The following is a 27,285-nucleotide window of genomic DNA, read 5'->3' as shown; positions in this document are numbered from 1 at the left end:
TATAGCGTTACTATGGTATCTATACTGTGACCTCTTACGGCAGAAATACCTCATTCTTTTCACAGCGTTTCCTCACAAGCAACAGCTGGTACAGCATAAGGTAGCGCTTGTTTTCCCATCACTGACCGAGGCGCGCTTAACTGGCACTGCCTCTTTAAATAAATGCCTCATCTAGAGGAAGGTGCCTGCTGCTCACTTTTTAATGCGCCTTTTAGGCACGCCTTTGAGCGCATGCACGCACAGTCTTTCCATTCGGGCCGCCCGCTGTCTCGTACTCCTCCCTTTTGCGCGCGCTGTCTTGCCGCCTCGTCATTGGCTGGGCTTTGTCAGCTGACCCTGTGTTATTTCCTGCGTGTGTGTCTCTGTGTCTGAGGGGAGAATGGAGAGAGAAATTTTCGGTCTGTTACCGCGGAGCCTTTCCCAGACAGAAGCAGATCCTTGCCGCTCCACGCGCCACTGAGAAATCTTGTCCACTCCGCGCTCCCCCCTGGGGGAGCGGGGAGGAGAACGAGGCTTGGGTAATGACTTCCATACGTTTAAAGCCATCCCGCGGGCCTCGATGGAAGGGGCGGGGTGGGAGAAGGAGATGGGTGCCAGGCAGTTTCTGGGCCGCAGCATCTGTGTCCTTCCCCCAGCCTGTATGGATGCCTGGAACAGAAATGCGCGCTACTAAGGGAGAGGGAACACCTAGGGTGGATCGGAAGTGGGGAGGCAACAGGAAGTGTTTTATTTCGGCAAAATCCGCCCGTCCGGACTGCTTTTTCAGACCTTTCGGTTCCCTGTCATACTTCCGTGCTTGGTTTCTTACGTACGTACATCTCAATAGAAGAAAGGTGTCGGAGAGGAAAGTATAATGAAGGGGCTCGAAGGTTTGATGCTGGCGGAGGAATAGGGAAATAGCTTTTTTCAATAGTTGAGTTTCATTACTCTTCCTAATAATTTTTTTCTAAGGAAATGGCCCTAGTCTCCTGCACCAGTTGCAACTTAAGCACCTGTATGTACTTGTACAAAAAATACTTGTGGATGTTTTTATTATAGCATTTATTATTATTTAAAACTACATTATCATCTTCAAAAATAGTGGACTGAAGTAATTTAAAGACAATCTATCCCTCACATTTAGTTGCCTGGGCTGGACCATTACAACCACAGATCTGGTGCTTTTTGGCACTGTGTGGCAGTTGGATTTGAGCTGTGACTTCTCATGATCTTTATATGAGGTCCACCTGACACTTGTCAAAACACAGATCAGATTGATCTGCATGGTTTGAACTATTATAAGTCCCATGACTTGACACTACCATCCATCTGCACAAGATGAGCTATATCAAAGATTTAATGATTTAGTGTTGATAAAGGGCAAAACATGGAGATACAGATGGATGAGTTTTCATGAATGGTGAAATGGGTTTTAGGTGGTAGATGTATGTGTAAGCACAGGTTTTTTATGAGATTTAAAATAATAGCTTCACTTTATGAAATTATTAAAAAGTAATATATGTTCTCTTTAGTTAAGTAGTATAGAGCTTCCACTGTAGGTAGTTATATAATATAATCTAGAACATAATTCACTGGCAAAATGTCACAAGCAAAGTGTTGCTTCTGTTTCTGTTCAGCCATGAATCTGTCTTAGTGGTTTAGTTTGCCATTACTATCTTGCAGTGTGGCCTATATCATGTGATTATAGTTGAACTATGCACACTGAATTCCTTAATGAAAGCAGAATATTGCTATACAACCTACATATCATATATTTGGCATATAATGCTGCCAGTTTTTGTGGAACTGACCCCACTTAACCCTGCATGTCTTTAGCAGTTTACATGACACTTTTTTCCTTAGTCACACATCTTACACATTCCTAAGCTCTCTCGTAGCTCACAGCATTTTCCAAAAATTACTTCTTCCTCTCCTTTTTGTTTTTGAGTAACCTAAAGCAGTATGACATTTTCCATCTTAGTAAGGAAGTCTGTGGATCCAATAAGGTCCAGAAGCAATTTGTAAAGAAGGTGGACGCTACAGCACTCTTGGCCACCTGGGGAAAAAAATCACAGGTATCAGCAGGTTACACTTTTGTCACAGAGAGAGGTGTTTACTTTCATGTTGCCTATCCCCAGCTTGCTTAATAGGTTTCATCTAGACTGCCAGTTTTTGTCTTTGTTCTAGATAAAGAATTACCAGAGGTAGCAGTAGTAAGAGCCAATTCATACAGGTAGCTATAAACAAGCTTCACTCCCAGTGACAGTGTTAGTTAGCCTGTTCTTGTCAGAAATATTGTTGCCATCACCACAGAGGGGCAATACCTAGCTTAAAACTAGAGACTACTTAAAACCAGAGGAGGCTAAGAAGTAATTGTAGTGAGACTGTTGCTGTTCTAAGTATATGTAGAACCTGGTAAAATTCATATTTGCTACAGTTAGCTGCATGTGTTGTTTTTTTTTCAACATGGTGAAGTTGGTTCTCTTTTTGTGTGTGTGCATGCCTTTATGTCATTGTTGACTCTTGGCAACTGCCTGGACAAGTCCCTGCAGTTTTCTTGGCAAGATTTCAGAAATGGTTTGCCATTGCCTGCTTCCTAGGGCTGAGAGGGAGTGACTGGCCAAAGGTCACCCAGCTGGCTTTGTGCCTAAGGCAGGACTTGAACTTGCAGTCTTTTGGTTTCTAGCCTAGTGACTTTACTACTACACCAAACTGGCTCTCTGAGGTTGGTTCATAGCCAGGTTTTCCTAGAAAATGTATGCTGCTGTCTTCTTATATAGACAGTCTTGCTTATATAGTGAAATGATGATTAGTATAACAAGCTGTATGTAATTTCCCCCTTCTCTCATAGCATATTAAGAATGTCCCTGAATCCATTGCACTTCTATGGTTTTAGGGGAGTTTGATAAATGTTAAATAGCAAATGAAGTTCAGCTGCTGTTCGCATTGGTTAAGCTAAATAATGTCAGAATTGAAGGCTGTAAGTTGTAATGCAAGTTTTAACAGTGAGGAAACCTGATGTAAATAATTACATAGTTTTAAATAGGCGTAGACTGGTAAATTCTAAACAGTGAATTTCATGGGTTCTCAAAATTCTCAAAGATTAATATTAATCAACATGGATATTTTATGTTTTTAATTTTTCATCCTTATAAAAACAGGTATTTCTGTATGTGCTTTCTGGGTTTTTACCTGTTTAGAGCAAACTTTTGTCTACCAGATCACTTTTGTTCATTGCAGTACTTCAAGATATTTTCTCTGATACTTCTAATTACTACACAATCTCTCCAGCAGAGTCCCTGCTTTATTTTTATTGTTATGTGTAGGAATGGAAAACTTTGGATTTCATATTTGCAACATTCCCACTAAAATAACTAGAGGGCATGGATGATCATAGAATCACAGTGTTGCAAAGATCCATTTGAGTCATGGCATTTGACCCCCAGGTCAGTGTGCAGAAATCCAAAGCATCCTTGACAGATTCTGTTTTATTATTCCCCCCCCCAACATTTAACTGCATTCCGCCTTTCTGTAATTTAAGTCCATTATTCCAGGTCTTGTGACTTTGCAATAGTATACAACAAGTCTTGGCTTTTTTTTTTCTGTGTGATATCCTTTCAAGTATTTCAACAGTTATTACCAATATTCTCTTCTCAAGGCTAAACTTTCCAAATTACTTCAGTTTTTTTCTTAGTTCCTAGTCCTTTTATTCTTACTGACCTTCTCTGAATTGTTCTTGTTTGTTTGAATCCTTAAAGTGTGGCCAGAGAACTTTTCTGTTATCCTGTCCTTGATCCTGGCAAACAGCACATTTCAGAAGCTGTGGCTGATTGGCATATATCTGTTTTGATTCCTCAAGAGTAGTGAGTCACCAACTACTATGATTCTTTGTTTGCTTTTTGCAGAGCACATTTGCATCCCTTGTGCCATTCTGGGATCCATTACCCCTTCTACAGTGTCTTTTCCTCTTCCTGAAGGCTCATAGTCTGTTTCTTCTGCCATAGCCTGAAAACTTTCTAAGTGTCAGTGGTACAGGATATTTCTATACTTTTGGTTGTAATGGGTATTGTAGTCTAACTTTTGGATTCCTGAATTGGAGCAACAAGGCGCTTATTTTGATTTGGAATTCATGCCTAAATGTTTAGATAATTTCTCATTTCTTTTGATAACAGCTCTGCCACTCTCTTGATTGCAGAGTCACAGACCATGAGTCCTAAAAAAACATTCCCTTTAGTCTTACGCCTCTGACATCTGCTACTGTTGAGAAAGTTATTGTATAGTGCTTTTTCCTCTGAGGCTTCAGAGCCAGATGCCTTTAAGTGCCTGCTTCGTTTTAATATTTTCATAACAGGAAATAAGAATATTTAATCATAGTATTCCTAATTAAGGCTTTATTTTATTGGTCAGCTTCTCTGATCTTGGATTTTTTCCCCGTGTTTGACTACATAGTCAGCGAAGCTATGTTTCAGTCCCATGAAAGTATCAACATTGAAATGAAAAATGAAAATGGTAAGAATATTACAATTTGTCAAGCTTCATAAAATAGTTTTACAGTTTTTATTTTTCAATCTTCCCCAACTAGCCTATGTATAACTCCCTCTTCTCTTCCACATCTTTATATGTTTCAGGTGCCTAGTTTTCCAAGACTGGAGGGATAATCAGTATCTTATAAATGAGATTTTGGGCTGAGAGCTTAGCAGTACAGTTAGAAGATCTGTGTTTGGGGAGCTGGGGGATACTAGGGGCAGAGCTTAATGAGGAAAAGATTAAGAGTCATTGCTCCCTATGTTCTCTTGCATAAAGTGCTCCATTTGGAATGAAATAAGGAGTGTTGCTTCCTATCTTGGTTTTTATGGAGTGGTTTGTCCAGCATGCTTTTTTGCATTTGGGAAAATATGTTAACTTTTTATGATTTATCTAACATCTGCTTTCCCCACTGGGAACCATTTAGGGTAGCTCTCAAATGAATTGATAGTTTTCCCATGTCCTATCTTTTTCCTTGAAATGGAAAGGATGAAGTTTGTTTAAAGTGTAATGGATTGTGCTAGTGCTTCATAATAGGCTTTTATGTAACAAAATGCAGAATTCTCTTTTATTTTAAGTTTTATTCTTGTGTGTCTTACCTTGGAAGAAGCTCGGCTGAACACAGTGGGACTTATTTCTATGCAACTGTGCATACATTTGTTTCTTAAGTCTACAAGGTCCTTTTACTGCCATTATAGGAATAAACAGCCAAAATGTATATAATATTTGCACTTAGCTATCTGTGTAATAAACATTCTTGAACATTACTGTATTGGCTTAATGAATTGTTTTATAATAGATTTTATAATAGATCAGCATGACTGGTTAATTTTTTCTAAAGGAGATAACATTTGTAAACAAATGAAATTGTACAAAATCACACAGGGTTCTTTTCAAAATTGAATTACCGTTCAACAAAGATAGTCTTACTGAATTCACACTAAAATTCCCAATTATGCATACAAAGTTGTTAAAGTTTGGTGCTTCCTATTTCATATGTTGTTGTGTGTGATGTGCTGAATGATTCTTTAATGAGATGATCAGGTAGTAAATCGAAGTACCTGACATGCATTTTCTGCTTATTGCTGTTCTAGTTCAATATATAGAAATATATACAAATATGACTTATTAAATTATTTTGCAATATCTCTAAAAAACTACAAATGTTACATGGCATCAGATCAAATAATACAACCTGCCTGTGTAATCCAAATTCAAATCCACGCTGTCCTACAGATGGTCCTGTAGTATGAATCAAAAATAGCTCAATGCACTTTACCTTTGACAATCATGCTTAAATGTAAAATGATGTAAAATGGTGGAATTATTTCTCACTTAAATAACAATTAAATATAGGATTCTGAGCAGTAAGTTCTAAAGAGCTGATAAATCTACTTGAGTTTCCATCAAGGCTTTCTCTAAAAATTAACGTTGTGGGAACTGCCTTCATTGCCAGTTGGAAAATGAAGGCAAATACATACAAGAATGTCCACTCCTTTAAATATAGAGCCAGAACAGTGGTTAGCACAGACTCCCTCACTCTGATATCATATGTATTACACTGCATCCATCCCATCACCTATCCTTATGGCTTGCTGGTTTGGGATGATGAAAGATCAGTCAAACTCATCAGAAGGTTACCAGTTCACAACAGTTTATTTAACTGGCAGCAACACAGGGAGAACAATATGTGAAGTTTTTGGTGGATTGCAGAAGGTTTTACCAGTTGCAGATTCCAAACAGTTGATCTTCCACTTGAAGTAAATTGTAGTAATCAAAATATGAAACAATGAAGCAGCATTAGTAGTGTCAGCGCCCAATGTGACTAGGTGGTTTATTAAAAGATGCTTGTATGGAATGTTACATCATGTAAACAATAAAATTTAAATGCAAGGAAATGTTTTCTCAGAATGTTAACAGAACTATGGAACATGTTTTCCATAAATTGTTAGCAATAGTTACAGAATACAGTGCTTACAGGACTTCTGGAGAAGTAGTGAACTGAAGACAGCTCCGCATTTTGTGGCGCCAGTGACTGCAGCTAAGAAAAAGGAACCAATGAGTAGATTGGCTCCTTTGACCCTCTTTGAAGAAAGAGAAGACGTGAGACTGCAGTTGCGCTCCATACAGTTGCTCCTCACAACTGCAAGGCAGTGGTCTCTGGAGGGTGGGAGAACCAGAAGATGAGGGAATTTGCCATTCTTGCCACAGCCTTAGCCCAGAGCCTAAGGACACTACGTTTGCACTTCCTTTGTTAACTATCTTCAGAAATTGCCTATTAACTGCTTTAAAGAAGTTAGACGTGTTCAAAATGACAAGGCTGGAAACATCAGGTGAGTGACTTCAATCCCTAATATAAGAAAATGAAACTATCTTTATAAGTTTTAAGAATTCAAAATAAACAGCAAAAAGCAAGACAAGCCTTTGGCTATAGAATGTTTTAAATGGATTAAGGGCTCAGAAACAGTTGGAATATTTGATTTTGAATATTAAGACTTTGAAATTAATTTTAAAAATTAAATACATTTTCATGGGAAAGAAAAATTATTTTGGATATTGGAGACATAACAAGATAAGCAACTTATAATGGCATTCAGAGATATTGTTGAGGAATGGCAACGGGACTTTAAAGCAACATTGTCAGGTATGTTGTATGTTTTTATGTACACCCTGTTCCCAGAAGATGTTACACTAGAAGATGTTGTTACAGAAAAAGATTTGGAAAAAAAACCATCTGATATAATTATGGAGAACAACATGAACAAGAATTTATCACTGGAGATACAAAAAAAATCAGATGAGGCTCTAAAAATTAAGGAAATAAAAATGCCAATTCAAGAATTAAAAAATGCCAACTCAAGACAGTAATTGGAATTATTTCTTCCTGCTGGACTTACAAAAGAGGCTTGTTAAAGTTTTGAAGAAATTTGAGACAAGGGATAATGATCATTTGACTGGATTAAAGAGCGAGATTGTTTTATGTAAAAAGGAATATAACGTTGGCTTATATATTCTCTTGTATGGTTCTCATATATTCTCTTCTAAAGTTGGCTTATTTGGTCAGGGTTAAAATGGGATATGTTGTTACTTTGGGGGGTTGTTTCTGGACTTGCTGATACCTGGACTGGAAAAGATGGCATGTATTGCATTTGCTTACAGTTAAGAGTTGAGATATGGAATGATGAGTTTTATATTTGTTAACTAATGTGATTGTTTTAGGGCTCTGTTTGGACTTTGTGCTGACACCTGAATTGGGAAAGATATATAATGAATTTGCCTATAGTTAAGAACTGAGTTATGGGATAAAGAATTTTATATTTGTTAACTAAGTGGAGGTGAAGAGTTAGTGAAATTGTTTATACTTGTGATGAGGGTGGTAAGTCGTTTTCTTAGTTTTTTTCTTTTTCTCTCTATTTTCTCTTTTTTCCTTTCTTGCACCTTTTATTCTTTCTATTTTTCTTTTTCTTTTTAGCTTGTATTATCTTTTACTATTGTACTTAAAACTTTTAATAAAAATATTATTTTAAAAAAAGGAATACGGTGCTTATAAGCTGAGACTAGTAAAAAAAACTACCAATAGCCTTAATAATGGAAAGAGGATATATTTGATCAAATCAAGCCAATTTTAATCATGTTTTAAATTACTAGTCAGGAGATTATTCATGAATCATGAAGGTTATAATAAAAGAACATTTATATCTTTCTGTAGATTCCATTTTTGGGGTATATCCCATAGCAAACAATATAGTTACAATTTTTTTGGATTAGATTTCATTAAAAATTGAATGAAAATCATAGTGCTAAACAAGCAGATATGTATGAAATCACTAGGAATTGAGTCTGTTGTAATTTAATTAAATGTTGGGATTTCTGAAGAAAATGTTACTACAATATGCTACGAAACAAGCTTTTAAATTTACTAGTAAACTTGTCCTTAGTAACTTTCTTCAACAAACAATGCTTTGTATCAAAACCAAAACAAAGTTATAACACGTGGATTTTTGAATTACTTCCTTTATAAACAGAAAAGAAAATATAAGCAATTCCAGCAAAGTCATCACAAGAAACAATACTAGATGGGTGGTGATTTCATCTGTATCTCTGTAATTTTCATCAGTAGACTCTTTACCCTAAAATGTATTACAGTTGCTTTTAGGATGTATGATTGCTGGATGTTCTTGTTAGAGCCAAATCTTCTTCAGAAATTAAGAGTTATCCTTAGTAGTGCATACTAAGAATGTTGACAAAAAAATTAAGTGGGAAGAGTTCTTGTTCCATTCATTATTTTAGTGCCAGTAGTTTAACTCTGTAATTTCCTATTTATCTTTTCAAAATTATACTCAGTTCATTTCAGACCTTTAGAAACCATTTCTTTGCACTTTATTCAGGGCTGGCAAAATAGGATTTAGGATAACTAATGTTTTTGTTTAGCTCCTTATTGAAACTGTTGCTCCTGGTAATTCTATTTCCTCATGATTTTGTTCTTTGTTTGTTGTCAGAATAGGCCAGTTCTTGATATAACACTCCAGATAGGCCGCAGATCTGTTTGGACTACTTGTGGGAGAGTTAATTTGATTCCCCTTGCTTTCTCCAGTGCAGCTGCTATAAAAGTTGTTATTGATGAAGTATTTGCAGCATCAACTACACTAGCTTTTTCTGATGGAGTACTGAAGTCTTTGGCAAAGAGGTGCATTGAATGAATACTGCAACCATATGCTTTTAGCTTGATCACTGTAACCATAAGCTGTTACTTTTTCCTAAACTGTCGGATATATCATATTAAACATTTGAAATTCTTTTGATAGTTTATTATTACTTTTATTCCTACTTCTAAATATTTAAGAGTGTGTACACTTCCTAAAGTATCAAATGTTTCAGTAAGAAAAAGGCTTGCTTCTGTTGATGGACATATCAACCAAATTTGTTCCAGTTTAGATTATTTCTTGATTTTGTCTTCTTTAGTTGATCGTGTTTTACATTCTAATATTAATCCTCTTATATCAGATCATGCTCTGATTACACTAACTCTTCAATTTAAAAATGTTAAATTAATGATAGGTAGTATTTTAATATTTTTTTACATGGTATTAATTTTCTCAATGACATTATATAATAAATCTTACAATTTTTTAAAATTACAAATTACAATTAAATTACAGTTTTTAGTTTGGGATGCATATAAGGCCAACACAAGGGGCTTCATCATCACTCATGCTTCCACAAGGTAGAAATTTATAAATTTTTGTGATCAGCAGATGGAAGACATCATTAAAGAAAGTTACTGGTTTGTGCAACCTCCCCCCCCCCCCGAAAAAACACAGAACAGACTTATAATGCTTTTATGTTAGCTAAGGTACAGTTGAGTGATTTATACACAGAGCAGGCTGAATTTTCTTTGAGGAGATTGAATTTAAATTATTATGAATTGGCTGGGAAAGCTGGTAAAATGTTGGCACATTACCTGAAGTAAAAGAGCCAACAGAATAGAATTTCTGAGATAGCAAATAGGATGGTCAGAGATTCATTGACTCTGAATCCATTAACAAACAGGTTTTTTTTTTTCAATTTTATAAGTCATATACACTGGATGATAAGGTTCAGCAATACGATATTTTGTGCCAAATTTGCAACCATTGTCGCAGGATAATATTGAAAGTGCCTCTCTAACTCCAGGAGATATTAGAGATAATTCAATTGATGAAAAATGGGAAAGCCCCATGTCCAGATGGCTTCCCAGTTGAATGATGTAAATCTTTCATAGATGTGTTAGTGCCTGTATTGTTAGAGAGATGTAATGAATTGTTTAAGTCAGGTAAACTTCCCATATTTAATTGTGATTTTAAAACCCAGCAAAATCCTAAATTTTGTACAAGTTATTGACCTTTTTCATTAATTAATATTGACAAGATATTAATTTTGTTGGCTGGGTGATGCGGAAGGTTTTAGCACATATAAATCATCCCAGTTTGGATTTATTAAAAATAAATAAGCACTGGATAAGTTACATTTACTAATAGATAATTAGGACATAGCTCAAGATAGAATGGACTCTGGAATACTAGTATCTTTGATTGGTTCAGGTTACTTTTCTAAAGCAAGTGATGAGTAAATATAGGTATCTGTCTTATTTTATTAACTGGATGGAAATTTATTATCAGCATTTCTATGCAAGAATTATAATGAACCAGTTGATTTCTGTTGCATTTGTGTTACACTGTGGTACCTGTCAGGGCTGCCCATTTTCCCCTCTGCTTTTTGATTTAATTCTTGAAACCTTACTGATTTCTATTAGCAATATCTAGTGATATTACTGGAGTTACATTGGTCAGTTTTGAATATTAATTATTTTTATATGCTGTTGATATTAAATAATGTTAGACAGCTATTTATTTGATTGCCCAACTTTGTACAGGTGGTTCAGTACTTTGGTAAATATTCAGGATACAAGATTAATTTGGTTAAATCTTTTTTACTTGCTTTGGGTTATGATATATCAATTGAATAAGAATTGGACTTTGTGGGCTTGTGGGAATGGCGGACTAAACGGCTGTGCCTCCAGGTTCAGCGGGCGGAGCTGACAACGCAGTAATTTTGGGGGGGCTCAGGTAAGTTTTCCTGAAACCCAGAAACATTCTCCAGATAAAGGAGAATATCTGGAATCACCTCATCTGTCCTCCCGATGGCTGCTTGCAGCCAGAAGATTAGAAACAGCATTCGACTGGTAAGAGCCAGCTGGGAGGTGGGGATTTCATCACTTTCCAAGCCATGCTGTAGCCTTAAAGGGACACCAAGACCAGCCACCCCATTTCTAAGTCACCAATTTGTATTTTTTTTTAAGCATATGTACCCCAAGAAAGTCTTTCTATAGCAAAGAGAAGCTGGTTCTCTTGGTGTTTAACGTTATTCTTGGGATTACTTTCTAAAAATTTTTTTCTCAGTTTTGGATTTCATTTTCCTTCCAAATATAAAGGAGGGTTGACAGTAAACAATTATCTTCCTGTTACTTTTGTATTAAATTTGAAGATATTAGCATTTTTCTACACGTTGAATCGGCTGCTTTGAACCTTCAGCTTTCTGTTTTCACTTTTCCCTTGAGAACTGTCTGCTATCTCACTTTCACTTTATGTAAACACACTCCGGAACTCTTCCATATCTGTTTAGCTTCTTTTTTTTCTTTCTTTGTATTTTTTTGTAGTTTTTATTCTTGGGAAATTTAATAAAATTTAGTATTAAAAAAAGAATAAGAATTGGACTTTGTATTCTCCACAGACTGTGTTACACACTTAGGATTTTATATTCCTAAAAGATTACAATTTACAACAATAAAAACTAAAAGAAACTAAAAGAAGAAAAAACAAAGTGCAGAAAAGAAAAAAAATAAGAATATAGTAAAGAAAAGAAATATCTAAAGACATGACTTTCCCCTTCATCACAACAAGTATAAACAATTATTTATCACTTTCTCTTAAAATACAACAAATGATTTCTTTTTCCCATATCCCATCTCTTATCTATAAACAAATCCTTGAAGCCTCATCATTTCAGTCCTAATGTCAGCAAAAGTCCATTAAGGGTTACTAGAGATAACTTACTTATTTTAACCTTGATCAAATAAACCAATTTTATATTCCTTCCTTTTACTTCTAACAATCTTGACCTTTAGTCCCTTCAAATAATGTCATAGAACTTGATTTCTTTTCATTTTTTCTCTGTCCCTGCTCACAAAATTCTTCAAAGCTTTAACAAGCCTCTTTTGTAAATCCAATATAGGAAAGTTATCCAGGTTACTCTCTTGGCTGTTACTTGTATATCCTTTTTAACTACTGAAACATCAGCCAGTTTCTTTTGTATGTCCCATGTGACATCTTGTTCCATGTCATTCTTGTAGCCTGTCATTTTTAAACCCACTTTCAAATCAGTCTCAATCATGTCCAGTAATACTTGTTCCTCTTCCATGGCCTCTTTTAAACACAATCTATGTATAGAGGCAACAGCCTTGTGTGGAGCAGAGTGGTAGGCGGCAGTACTGCAACTGAAACTCTCCCCACAATCCGAGTTTGATCCCAGCAGAAGCTGAATTCTCAGGTAGCCGGCTCAGGTGGACTCAGCCTTCCATCCTTCCAAGGTTGGTAAAATGAGGACCCAGCTTGCTGGGGAAGGTGACTGGGGAAAGCAATGGCAAACCACGCCGCTATAGTCTGCCAAGAAAAAGTCGCGAAAGCGGCGTCCCCCCAAAGGGTCAGACGTGACTCAGTGCTTGCACAGGGGACCTTTCACCTTTTACCATGTATAGAGGCAGACACTCTTAAAATTAACTTCTGGGTCCATTGTTCAAAAATATCCTTCAGTATGTCCAATGTTAAAATATTTTGCTTCATTCTGTACTTGTAAGTTGAATTCAAGTGTTCTTCTTTAATTGTAATCTTTAGTTCCTTCTAGTTCCCTCCAGTGTCCAATTTTTAAAGTCTTATTCTGTTTTAAAGAATAAGAAAAATGCTTTTGTTTTGAATTTAAAGAATTCAAAACAAAAGCATTTTTCTACAGGAAGAGTTCTTTATAATTAATTTCAAAATCTTATTTTAAATTTATCTGGACCCTTAGTCTGTCCATTTCTAAAAGTTTTAATCACCCTTTTGGCATCTCCCCCCCCCCCCATTTTTTTAAGTCCTCAAAGTTGTATTTAAAACTTCTTTTGCTAAGGATTGAAGGAAACTCACCCAATGCTGTAAAACTTGTCGACCCAAAGGTTGCTAATAGCTGAAAAGCAGTTAAGAAGCAATTTCCAAAAGTGATTAGAAAAGGAAGTGCGCGAACACAGTGTCCTTTTAAAGGTGCTGACTGCAGTTTGAACAACATGGCTATTCCCTCATCTCCCAGAGCTCTAAACCTGCCAGAGTCTCCTATCTTGCAGTCTCCTCACGAGGAACAACTGTCTGGAGCACTTTTGGATGATCTCAAGTCCTCTCCTTGTTTAGAGAAGAATTACAAAGAGCTGGTCTACTTGGCAGCTCTTCATTCCACTGTGGTCATCTCTGCTTTTTGCAGAGCTGCCTTCAGTTCACCATTTCTTCCCTGGAAGTCCAAATTTTTAACAGATTTTCAAAAATATTGGGCTTTATTTTATCAGCTGTATCAGTGTGAAATGAGAATCAACTTTTGTGGGCCTCGTTGGAGTTCTTGTTTATTTCTGTTAAGGTCCTGGCAATTGCTCGGGTCACTATGTAGTAGAAAGGGAGTTTCATTTCCAGAAATGTGAGCAGCTAGACAGGTTTGGACCTTGTTACTGGATTTTGATGTTGAAGCCCATGGATATTTAACTTTATGGAAAAACTCATCTTTAAAAATAGAGAACAACATTTTCTATTGGAAACTGAATAGAATCTGGAATAGTTACTTTAAATCAATTATTTTGCAAAGATTATTTTAAGGATTTCTCTTGACTTCAAACAGAATTTTGCCTCCCTATTTCACAACAATGGCAAATAATCAACTCAAGCATGTTTTGACTGCTCTATGTGGACCAGATGTTTTGGTTGCTTTCAAGAAACCTGAGGTGCTTTCATTTTTCATGGTGTCAATGTCTGAAACTAAATCCACATTGTATTTTTACAAAAAACTAAAGAATATTTCCAAAGTTGATATAATGACATTTACAATTTCTGGTTTAAAGAATTGAATATTAGATAATGGTTGCTAGTCTTTAAAATGTTAAATTGGTTTCAGTTGATTTAAGTTTAAAATTGATTCATCAAAAGATTTTGAGTCTGCTGGACACCCCAAAAGATGGACGTGAGATTTTCTTTTTTGGCAAAGTAAAAAATTTGAGGAGTCATTAACTCATAGGATTTGGTCTTGTTAGTCACTGACATCTTTTTGAAATAACATTTTAATGTATGTAACTAGATTTATGGAGAAACCTTTTAACATTAAAGATGTTAATGTTACGTTGAATTATTCTGTATTCATTTATACACACACTGACACATATATATGTATACATATACACCATGCAACAACATGATGGAGATTTTAATAAGTAATTTACCTTAAGGCCAAAACTATTATTGTGAATTTGTGAATTTCTTGTGGTTTTTTTTAATCCCATCTTTATTATTTTTATAAATAACTCAAGGTGGGGAACATACCTAGTACTCCTTCCTCCTCCTATTTTCCTTGGAACAACAACCCTGTGAGGTGAGTTGGGCTGAGAGAGAGTGACTGGCCCATAGTCATCCAGCTGGCTTTCATGCCTAAGGCAGGACTAGAAGTCACAGTCTCCTGGTTTCTAGCCTGGAGCCTTAACCACTAGAAATACTTTTTTAAAAAATTGGGTGCTTTAGAAATGGGGTGGCTGGACTTAATGTCCCTTTAAGGCTGCAGCGCGGCTTGGAAATGGTGACATCCCACAGCCTCCTGGCGAAGTCTTGCCCATCGATTGCAGATGCTGTTTATGATCTCCTGGCTGCAACTTGCCATCTGGAGGACAACTGGGTCAATTCTGAGTGTTTTCCTTGGTCCGGAAAAACACTCTTGGGCTTCAGGAGGATCCAGCCTGAGCCTGAAAAAACTGTCACGATGTCAGTTCTGCCTGCGTGTTCCCACTGAAAGTCCTATTTTTAGTTGTACTTTATCATATCTTCTGGTTGTTAATATTCATGTTTGTGTGTGTGTAGATATATATATTTATATATAAAGTTATGTTGAATTATGTCCTAAAACATTGAAATCTATTTTTGAGGAGTTATTGTAACACTGGGCCAGGGTATAAGAGAGAAGATTATTTTGGGAATAATAAGAAAATTATTTTGGGAAACTGGAAAAATAGTGAGTGATACTAAGAATTGGATTCAAGGAATGTGTAACTTACTGTTTTTGAAAAGGCAGTTTTATCTCCTAGTCAAAAAATGACACAATGTTTCCCTTTGACATAGGTTTCATGGTTTTTTAAATAATATTTTTTTAACATTTAGATTTAGAAACTATTAAATTTTGTTTAATATTTGATGGATATTGTGATATGTATAGATAGTTTGTAATTTTTTGTTTAGTTTGTTATTTTTTTCGTTTTTATGTATTTTTCTTTTTCCCCTATTTTTGTGCATTAAAAAAAACATACATACGTATGTACGTACATACATACATACAGGATATTGTTCTTCCCATCAAGTCTGGGGATAATATGTTCTCCTCTTATATCCTTTATTCAACAGTATTTCTGCAATATTGCTTTTGTTGGATGGATGGTATCCTGGTTGAAATAACTGCACAATATTGATGAAGCATGCATTCTCAACCAGAGAATTTAAGTTTTTTTATTATTATTTTAATTTCATTTTGTTTATTCGGTTTTTTACCAGTTGCAAGTTCTCATTGCTGTTTTTGCATTATGGAGGGTTTTTTCCCCCCTTTACACCTGTAGATGGTATGCTAGATCTTTTTGCTGATATGATGTGTCTGAAACACTGCTATCAGAGAAGTCTGAAATGGTATCACAATGATCACATAATCTTGTATTTTGAGAAAGGATCATCCCAAACAATAGAAGTCAGTACGGTCAATATTATAGAGCACTTGTTTAGAATTATAGTGTGTAAGTACTGATAAAAGTGAATAATCTAATTTTATTTAACTGCATTAAATTATACTGCAATAACTTTTGGTCCAAAAATGAAAATTGCTGTAGAGTAGTGACTTGAACAGTACTTTCGACTGCTCCATATTTATTTTTATCTTTTTTGCTGGAGGTTTGAAGGTGGTTATATGGAGACTACAATCTTTACCTTTTCACATACTAGTTTATTTCTTGGTTTGGTGTATTTCAGTTTCCCTCCATTTTATATATCATTTAAAATTGGGAATGAGGAAGAGGAAGGACTGGGGGAAAAATAGGAAGAATCTGCATTTTGCTTGTTTCCTAGACCTTATACCCCTGTAGCTATGATGTAAATAGTAATTTGTGGGGAGAAAAAATCTGTCTTAGGAATGTTTGGGGATTCTTAAAAAGTAAAATATATACTTACAAATTAAGAAACTTAATACCTAAAGGTTTTTTAATAACAACTACAGGTAGTCCTCATTTAACGACAGTAATTGGGACTGGAATTTCTGTTGCTAAGTGATGGGGTCATAAAGCGCAACATCACATGACCACACCACTTAGCAATGGAAATTCTAGCACTTCCAGTTGCTGCTGTTAAGTGAATTACTGCGGGTTATTAAGCGAGGATGTCATATAGTTGCGACCTCCTGCCAGCTTTCCCATTGACTTTGCTTGTAGGAAGTCAGCAAAGAAGGTCGCAAATGGCAATCGCGTGACCGCAGGATGCTGCAACATAATTGCGAGCTGGGTGCCCGGAACACAATCACATGACTGTGGGGACGCTGCGACCAATGTAAGTATGAGGACCGGTCATAAGCACCATTCATTCAGTGCCGTCATAAGTTCAAACAGTCACCAAATGAGTGATTGTTAAGTGAGGACACCCGTAAAGGAATTTGATGACTTTGTAAACATAACTTTTTAAAAAATTCTATCTTATACTTTGTACTTTTTTGTGTATAAGTTTTAAATTGAAAGCCATCTTGAATATTTGTTTGGAAGATCTAAATCAGGTAAAAGAATATAATGTAGTGTGCTATTATGGATGAAAGATGTAAGGCCAATTGTTGGGTCCTTCTGTTCATCATATTGCAGTTTAATTTGTTTTTAATTTTAAATTGTCTAGAAGCTGGACTTAGACCAGGACTCTTGAACTGTGTTAAATAGATATGGCATATTTCATGTCACTTCCTAAATCACTGATTTCCTAGAACACTTCCCAGTAGATAAAGTAGATAAGATTTGTCTTCCATATCTTGTGTGGACTTTGCCACAAAGTTTGAAGGAAAAAAAGTATAGATTTTTTCCACAGTCTTGTAGCTTTCTGCCACTTGAGGCCCTCCATATGTTAGATTCCAGCTCTTATCAGTCAGTCAGCATCAGTCATCATAGATTAATAAAACTGTTGGACTAACACTTGCCTGGGAAGATTTAGTTCTGATCCTTATTTGACAATAAAGCTTACTAGATGATTTTTAAGCCAATCTTCCTCTTTTAGTCTCACATTAAGGATTGAAAAAGGTGGGTGGGAAGAATCACATATTTTTTCCTGAGCTTCTAGGAGAAAAATCAAGGTATAGGTATAGTTATTTTTACAATGCATTTAATCACAAACTGACCATCCACATTTTTGTTTTATCAAGTAGCCGCTTAAAGTTTATTTGTTCATTCTTCATATTGTGTGTGTGTGTGTGTGTGTGTGTGTGACAGAAGGAATGGAGTTAGACATTACTGGAAAATAATAATTTAAACTATTATTAATTTTAATGGACTACTAGACAACTCATAACCTGTTGGGTGGGTCACCATTTCAGAGTTATTTCCTTACCAGATTCCTCAATGCCTTCAACAATGGCAGAGCTTCTGATGTACTGGAAAAGTTCTTAAAAATTCAGGGAGACATTCAGAGATGTATCTGTCCTGAAAATAGCCCATGTTGAACTGTATAGCACAGTCAAACATCAGAAGTTGACCACAGGAAACGTTTTATGACATTTTGTATTATGTCATAAAATGTTTTATGATAATTTTTATGTGGTAAAATAGCCAAATTTCTATTCCATGGGAGTCATGGATCCCGAATTTTGGACACATTCTGTAAGTTAGCCCATTTGAGGTACGTTGTTTCAAAAAATTTTGCCCTACAATGCACTATTTTGCCCAGTTAAAGGTTACAAAATATCAAACAGACACAAGAGTTTTAGTAGTATATAGATAAATGAGAAAAAATAATTTTAGTTTTTGTTCTGACCCCACCCACTACTTTTGGAATGTGTCCTCTGATGTGCCTTTGAAGGCCAAATAAAGCACTTCGCCCAGAAAAAGTTAGACATCCCTGATTTGTGTACATTCCTTGAAGTGTGAATTTTTGTGAGTGAAATAAACTTTATACCCATTTTCAGTTTGCTGTAAAAATTGTGCAGTCCTTATATGACAGTATTTCATCAATTTTACATTTCACAAAAAACTGCCTAAAATTGAGTAATAGTCTAACCCCGATCTCTTAATATACAGTATTACTATTTGCCATTCACTGCTTCTCCATTCAGCAAATGTCTGCAAATCATTTTAGTTTTCTGGCATTCATCTGGACATGGTGCCCATGCTCCATCAACCATTCACAGAATGCAAATCTGTACTTGAGATCCAAACTTGCTGAATGACTCTAATTTTAAAAAGCATTTTCCACTGCTAGACATTGTTGAAGGCTTCCTTGAAATTAAAATTATATATAAGCCAGATAATTTTCTTCATTCTTAATTTGCAGGTAGTTCAATATTGGAAATCCAACTATATTATTACATTATCCATTTAGGACAAAGTAGGATAATAAGTTCATGTAGCTCAAAGTAATGTTGCAAAGTCAATGCTATAATGTTTAGTTTAACTTAAATCAGGAGTTTGGAGAAAGTACCTTTTTCTTGGAAAGACTGATCTAATAACTGTGAACATGGCTGAATGTATGTATATCTGCGCCAAGGGATATATAAATTTTGAGGGTAACATTCCCATTTTTACATAAACAGTCAAATCCCATGTTTTATCTGTAGTTGCTATGGTATAAAAGTCCATTTTTCCCCATTGCAACTAAAAATGAATTCCAGGATCTTTAAATTTTTACTTTCTGACAGGATTTCCCTACATTAGGTCTGAAGCATCAATTCCTTAAAGCCCTCTGCAACTGAGTAAGTTTTTTGTATCTTGTGTGATTTTCACCACTGCAGATGGTTGTGCTTACTTGATCCTAGAGACATGGCCTTTTCCAAATGCTGGTTATCTTAGCTTGCTGTGGGAATTCATTTTTTCTCTGTTTTCTCAGAGCAGAGATGTAACTTTTTGTAAGGCCTGCAGCCATGTGTATGAGATTGGTCAAATCTGTCTTTTCTTTAAAATTGGCATCCATACGCAGTAGTGGCATCCATACTCAGAGAACTCAATAGAATTTCTCTTCTATTGGAGTGTGTGGCTTCTATGGGAAATACTCTTATAATCAGCCATGTTCATGTGGTTGTAGGTCTCATAACATTACAACTTTTTTACAGAAAATCTTGCAGAAAAGTGGTTTCCATAATAGGAAGAGAGGACATAGCTTTTTAAATTTTAAAACAGAAGGAAAGTTTATTCAAATAAATTACTCCACAAATTTTACAGCAAACTAAAAATGGGTATAAAATTTATTTCACTCACAAAAATTGACTGAATCTACATATTTTAGCTGAATAGTTAAAATAGAATATAAAATGTCAGGTTAATTGATAGATGGGCAACATTGCCTAATGCTACTCCCCATCTAATGTTGCAGTTTCATAAGGTATTTGCCTCTTCAAATGTGTTAATCTATTTTCTAGTCTATCAGTATTTTTTCATATATATTTACTATCATATCATTCTTGTGTAGTAAAGGTCCCTACACCCTAAAGTTGAGCTTAACTCTAGGTGACTATATCCATGCAATATTATTGGCAAATTACTTAAGAGGTTTGATATTGCCTTCTTCTAGGATGTGTGTTTTTCACCATTCTACTATAGCATGAGTGATTGATTATGTGCCATCAGATCGTTGTCAGCTCTTAGTGACCACATAAACTTTCGCCATTATGATCTGTCCCTATCCTGGTCTTTCCAGCACCCATCATCACTGTAACTGAGTCTATTCACCTTGCTGCTGGTCATCCTCTGCTTCTCTTTCCTTCCACCTTTCCCAGCATTGGAACCTTCTCAAGAGAGCTAGATCTTTGGATAATGTGTCCAAAGTAGGGTAGTTTGAGCTTGGTCGTTTGTGCTTCGAGTGAGAACCCTGGGTTGATTTGTTTGATGATACATCTGTTTGTTTTCTTGGCTGTCCACGGTATTCTCAGGAGTCTTGTCCAACACCAGTGTTCAAAAGCATATATTCTACTTTACCCTAGTCTACAGCTCTGGAATTCTCGAGCAATCTCCCATCCAAGTGTTAACCGACTTAGCTTCTGGAATCAGCCAAGTTTGGTTACATTCTGGTGCCAAAAGATTGTTGGGGAGGTAAATTAATTGGTTTATTCAATTATACATCTTGATTACTGATTAATTTATTTGGTTTCACTAACAGGCCTTAGAACAATTTTAATGTTTTAGTACTTGCCTCAACTTTTGGTGATTTGAAATAAATACGTAGCTTTTGATGAACAAATACTTAAATCAGACTGCATTCATATATTTGAAGATAGACATCTGAATTAAATATTTACAGTGTCACGGGAAAGCGCTTTGGGAAGCTAACTATTTTACATTAAATTTGTTTTGCTTGAATTGGAAATTTGGTTTAAGTGTTGAACCTTTTCATATTTAGATTTTTTACTCTGCTAGGTGCAGGAGTGTGTACAGATATTAATATTGCTGTTTATGTAGTATTATTTGAATTTTGGGACAGTGGGAAAATGGGAATGGAGGAATGTCTTTCATAAAATCCAAAAGCACTATGAGTGACTCCAAACTTGCAGTTTTAAGTTATGCCCAACCTAGGGATTATTTTTCCAGAGCTGAAATTTACTTCATAGATCATGGTATTTGCTCCTTGATTAATACTGATGTACATTCTGTATATTCTGTATTTTTCACACAATATATACATGTGTTTTCACACCAGATAGATATTTTAAAACTATTCCAAAGTTTCTCCAGTTCAAATATCCTCTGCTTTAACATATTATTGTAAACAATATACAACTGCTATTTGGGGCTGGGGATGTCCTGATATCTGTCACAGCAGCTCTATTATGGAATGTGTGGAGGACAGCTAATAAAAACAATCCTTGAAAGTGTTCTTATAAAATATAGTCATTGGCATCCTACTCTATTTCTAGAGCAGTATTCCATGCCCTTAGTTTCCTGAGATGGAAACAATAGTAGGTCAGTTAGTTGATAATATGTATATTTCTGTGAGTTGGGGAATGTGAACTGTTATGCTCATTTATTTATCTTTTTTCCTCTTTCAGGCAGGCTGTTGAGCTGTCAGTATACAGCTGAACAGCATGCAGTCCTTTCGAGAGCAGAGCAGTTACCACGGAAACCAACAGAACTACCCGCAGGAAGTACATGGTGCATCCCGGCTAGAGGAATTTAGCACTCGCCAGCAAGCTCAGATGTTTCAGAGCTTTGGAGGAGGTGGCAGCGCTAGTGGGCGCCGTGAAGCAACAGGAAACTCTGCATCTATGGGTAGTGAGAGCTCTGGACATCAGAGCTACCAAGGTTTCAGAAAAGAAGCAGGAGAATTCTATTATATGGCTTCTGGTAAGGATCCAGTAGCAGGAGGAGGACAACAGCTTCCTCAGCGTAGGCCTTCTGGACCAGTACAGAGCTATGGACCACCCCAAGGGAGCAGCTTTGGAAGTCAGTATGGAAGTGAAAGTCATGTGAGCCAGTTTCAAACACAACACTCATCACTTAGTGGGGTAACACATTATCAGCAGGACTATACTGGTCCTTTTTCCCCTGGCACTGCTCAGTACCAGCAGCAGACTTCTAGCCAACAACAGCAACAAGTGCAGCAAATGAGGCAGCAGCTCTATCAGTCTCATCAGCCTTTACCACAGGCCTCTAACCAATCTGCCTCTAGCACCTCTCATTTGCAGTCAATTCAACGTCCTTCAACTCTGCCTTCATCTACTTCTAGCTATCAGTTACGAATAGGTCAGTATAGCCAGCACTATCAGCCTCCTGTTTCTTCCTCTTCTTCATTTCCTTCTCAGCGGTTTGGTCAGTCTGGACAGAACTATGATGGTAATTATACTGTGAATGCTGGGTCACAGTATGAAGGACATGCTGTTGGTACAAGTGCACAAGCTTATGGGACTCAATCAAATTACAACTTTCAGACACAGCCAATGAAAAACTTTGAGCAGTCAAAGTTGGCCCAAGGAAGTCAACAGGCACAAGGACAGGGACAATCGCAATCACAACAGCAGGCTCCTTCACAACATGTAATGCAGTATTCAAATACTGCTTCCAAGCTGTCTCTTCAAAGTCAAGTGGGGCAGTACAATCAAGCTGAGGTCCCTGTAAGATCACCAATGCAGTTCCATCAGAATTTTAGTCCTATATCTAACCCTTCACCAGCTGCCTCTGTGGTTCAGTCTCCAAGCTGCAGTTCCACACCATCTCCTCTCATGCCAAGTGGTGAGACTCTTCAGTGTGGACAAAGCAACATTCCGGGAGCATCTAGAAATCGCATTTTACAAATGATGCCACAGCTTAGTCCAACACCATCCATGATGCCAAGCCCTGGTGCTCAGGGTGGAGGATTCAAAGGATTTGGGCTTGAAGGCTTGCAGGAAAAAAGACTTACAGATCCAGGACTAAGCAGTCTTAGTGCCCTGAGTAGTCAAGTAGCTAATCTTCCCAATACAGTTCAGCACATGTTACTCTCAGACGCTTTGGTGCCTCAGAAGAAAAGCTCAAAAAAATCATCAAAAAAGACAGAGAGCTGCACAAACTCAGAAGGCTCCTCCCAGGCAGAAGAACAGCTTAAGTCTCCACTAGCAGAGTCCATTGATGGCGGCTGTTCCAGTAGTTCAGAGGATCAAGGAGAAAGGGTGAGACAATTGAGTGGTCAGAGCACCAGTTCTGACACCACTTACAAGGGGGGTAATTTAGAGAAATCCCAGTCATCGCCAGCACCGCCATCTCAGAATGAACCTCCAAAAGTCACTAACAGCTCTGCAGTTGAGGAAGAAGCCTCTCCTCCTGATGGAAAAGAAGCCTTGATTTCTGTGGAGGCCCCCCCAAAGATCAATGAAAAGGCAGTTGGTGTGATAGTTTCCAGAGAAGCTATGTCAGGAAGAGTAGAAAAGTCAAGTGGACAGGATAAATCTCAACAAGAGGATGCTTCTGCAGGTGCTCAAGCACTGCCTTCTGCCACTGCAATGAAAGAGACTGGTCTTGTAGGAACACAGCAAGAGCCACAAGGAGGAAATAAAGGAAGCAGAACTGGAGACAGCAGCACTAATCACAATGGAGATGGAAACAATCCACTTGGTCATGCTGCTATTAGCTCTAGTTTTTCAAGTAGAACAGAGCCTTCTAAATCCCCTGGTAGCTTGAGATACAGCTTCAAAGACAGTATTGCGGTTAGTATGCAAAGAAATGCTGGCACCTTTTCACAGTATCCTTCAGGTCAGGATAAAGGCGAGTTTTCAGTGCATAGCGAGCGAAAGGGCAGGAATGAGAAATTTCCTAGTCTGTTGCAGGAAGTCCTGCAAGGCTATCACCATCATCCTGACAGGAGATATTCTAGAAACGCCCAAGATCAGCATGGAATGAGTGGAAGTTTAGAAAGTAGCATGAGACCCAATGTTCTGGTTAATCAAACAAATGAACTAAGTAATAGAGGCCTTTTAAATAAAAGTATTGGATCTCTCATGGAAGGTTCACATTGGGGACCCTGGGATAGAAAATTAAGTGGCACTGCAGCCGAGATGAAACAGATAAATTTGGTAGACTATCCTATGCCTAGAAAGTTTGAGTTAGATTCTACAGCTCATGAAGGTGGGGGAGTCTCTGAGAGAAGATCAGTTATTTGTGATATATCACCTTTGAGGCAGATTGCTAGAGATCCTGGGTCACATTCTGGAGGGCATATGAGTACTGATGGCAGAAGTGGAAGAAGTGACCGTCTGACTTCTGGTTTAAATCAGTCAGTCATCCTCCCTGGTGGCCTGGTAGCCATAGAAGCCAAGCTAAAATCTCACAGTGGGCAGATTAAGGAGGAGGATTTTGAACAATCTAAGACCTCTGTCAACATCAACAACAAAAAATCAGGAGATCATTGTCACCATGCCAGTTTTAAACATGAATCTTATCGAGGGAATGCTAGCCCTGGAGCTGCAACACTTGATTCTGCATCAGACTACCTGCTACAGCAGGATAGCCGAACAGCGCAGTTGAGGCGAGGACCTAGCAGAATAGGAAGCAGCCGGGAGGGAATGAGAGGTAAATCTCCATCTCAATTTCATGATCTGGCAGATAAATTAAAGATGTCACCTGGTAGAAACAGAGGTCCAGGGACAGATCTTCACCAAATGAATCCACATATGGTGCTTTCTGACAGGGTCAACCGGAGTTCCTTACATACTTCTTTCCCTTCAAATTCTGAAAGTTCATCACTGGCTTCAGCATATCACAGTAATTCCCGATCCCATGTTTATGGAGATCCTAATCAAGGATTGAATTCCCAGTACCACTACAAAAGACAGCTATACCATCAACAACAAGAAGATTACAAAGACTGGAGTAGCAGCTCTGCTCAGGGTGTGATTGCAGCAGCTCAGCATAGGCAGGAAACAGCTAGAAAGAGCCCAAGACAGCAACAATTCTTAGATAGGGTAAGGAGTCCTTTAAAAAATGACAAGGATGGAATGCTGTATTTCCATTCTGGTTCTTACCATGATGCAGGATGCCAAGAAACCAGCCGTTGTTTGTTGGGGAGTGAAAGCACTCTTCAGAATAAGTGTGTGGAAATTAAACACATGAATCAAAAGATTCAGCAACATGATTCAGGTTGGGATCTCTCCCGTCAGATAACTCCTGGAAAGAACAGTGGCTCTCTAGGGACAACTAGTCAGAAGAGATTTGTTTCACAAGATAGTGATACACATAGGCGTGATGATGTTGGTGATGTACTTAAATCTGCTAATACCATGGTAAGAATTCCTGGCCAAGAAGATCAGTCTCCTCAAAATCCTTTAATAATGAGAAGGCGGGTCCGCTCATTCATTTCTCCTATTCCAAGCAAGAGGCAGTTGCAGGAAATGAAGACTAGTGGCACTGATGACAAAGGACGCCTACTCCCTTCATCAAAGGACGGAGTTGATAAAACACTCAATTCTTATGCCCATTCCTCTCAAAACCAAGGTGTTAGTAGGTCATTCTCAAAAGGAGAATCCTCTAGGAATCTTCCAAGTCCTGACGATAGAAACTGCTCTGGTGTTTCCATCACAAGCCCAGCTAAAACAAAAATCCTTCCTCCACGAAAGGGTCGTGGATTAAAGTTGGAAGCTATTGTTCAAAAAATCACCTCTCCCAGTGTTAGGAGGAGTGCATCTTCAAATTGTACTGAGACTGGTGCAGATGCAGTCACTCTTGATGACATTCTGTCTCTGAAGAGTGGCTGTCCAGATAGTGGGAATGGGGCCAATCATGAAATAGAAGCAGAAAATATAAAAGAAGAAGTTGTGTTAGACCGAGAAAGTCAAGAACTGACCAATGAAATTTCTCAGACAATATCTTCTGAAGAATGGCATGATGGAGATGAACGAGTGAAAAAAGAAGTTTCTGAACATGCCATTGTTGGCAAGGATGGTTCAGTGCCTGTCTTGATTCCAGCACCTTCACAGAAATCTGTTGGTCAAGTAAGAACAGATGGATCTGTAAGTTTTTCTGAATCAAAATTAATTCCCCCATCCAATATTTTGGCTCCTGAAACAAATTCAAAGCCTGAAGAAAAAGATGGAGATTCGATTATTATGACACCCAAGCCAGATCCCTTTCCTCCAAAGGGATATTTTCCTTCTGGTAAGAAGAAAGGAAGACCTATTGGTAGTGTAAACAAGCAAAAGAAGCAGCAACAATTGCCACTTCCATTAGTGCCAGAAGTGACGCAGCTATTAGAGGAGGCAGTAGGTGGTGAACCGAAACCCAAGAGGCAGCGAAGGGAGAGGAGGAAAACTACAGCACAACCACGAAAGCGGAAACCAAGACGAGCTGCTCCCATTGTGGAGCCTCAAGAACCAGAAATCAAACTAAAATACGCTATTCAATCTTTTGATAAAACTGATACTAGAAATAAATCTTTTTTCCCCTATATTCATGTGGTAAACAAGTGTGAGCTAGGTGCTGTGTGCACAATAATTAATGCAGAAGAAGAAGAGCAGAATAAACTGATGAGGGGTCGAAAAGGGCAGAGGTCATCAACGCCACCTCCCAGCAATGCTGAGAGTAAAGTACTGCCTGCTTCCTCTTTTATGCTACAGGGTCCTGTTGTAACAGAGTCATCTGTTATGGGCCATCTTGTCTGTTGCCTTTGTGGCAAATGGGCCAGCTATCGCAACATGGGTGATCTCTTTGGACCTTTCTATCCACAAGATTATGCAGCCACACTGCCTAAGAACCCGCCTCCTAAGAAGGCCACAGAGATGCAAAACAAGGTCAAAGTACGACATAAAAGTGTTTCTAATGGTTCCAAGACTGACACAGAGGAAGAAGAAGAGGCGCAACAGCAAAAAGAACAGAGAAGCCTGGCTGCCCACCCGCGTTTTAAAAGACGACATCGCTCTGAGGACTGTGCTGGGACTTCTCGGTCACTTTCAAGAGGCAGTGCTTGTAAGAAAGCAACCACTGAGAGTGGCAGTGTTGGTGAAAATACTCCTTTGGACTCTAAACCCCTCATACCTACTTCTGAAGGTGGTCCTGAGTTGGAGTTACAAATTCCTGAACTACCTCTTGACAGCAATGAATTTTGGGTCCATGAGGGCTGTATTCTCTGGGCCAATGGGATTTACCTAGTCTGTGGCAGGCTTTATGGGCTGCAAGAAGCTGTAGAAATAGCTAAAGAGATGGTGAGTACTATACAATAATAATAATCAAATGTGTCCTTTACAAGTATCTTCATGATGTTTGTTGCAATCTGATTTTCTCCTTTTGCCATGTCGTAA

The 27,285-nt window shown here is 37.5% G+C and overlaps 1 protein-coding gene across 2 annotated transcripts in view; it reads left to right on the top strand.

The window, feature by feature from the left end:
- Positions 1-360: 360 nt before the first annotated feature.
- TCF20 (transcription factor 20) overlaps positions 361-27,285 on the top strand; it is a 65,180-nt gene continuing 38,255 nt past the window's right edge. For both annotated transcript variants that reach the window (XM_063308463.1, XM_063308462.1), the window contains exons 1-2: positions 361-518; positions 21,574-27,189. In XM_063308463.1, coding sequence (XP_063164533.1) covers positions 21,610-27,189 — 5,580 coding nt within the window. In that variant the 5' untranslated portion in view covers positions 361-518; positions 21,574-21,609. The remainder of the gene's footprint in view (positions 519-21,573; positions 27,190-27,285) is intronic.

This window comes from Candoia aspera, chromosome 7, assembly GCF_035149785.1.
Source record: "Candoia aspera isolate rCanAsp1 chromosome 7, rCanAsp1.hap2, whole genome shotgun sequence".
Classification (NCBI taxonomy): domain Eukaryota; kingdom Metazoa; phylum Chordata; class Lepidosauria; order Squamata; family Boidae; genus Candoia; species Candoia aspera.
This window is presented reverse-complemented; position numbering and strand designations above follow the sequence as displayed.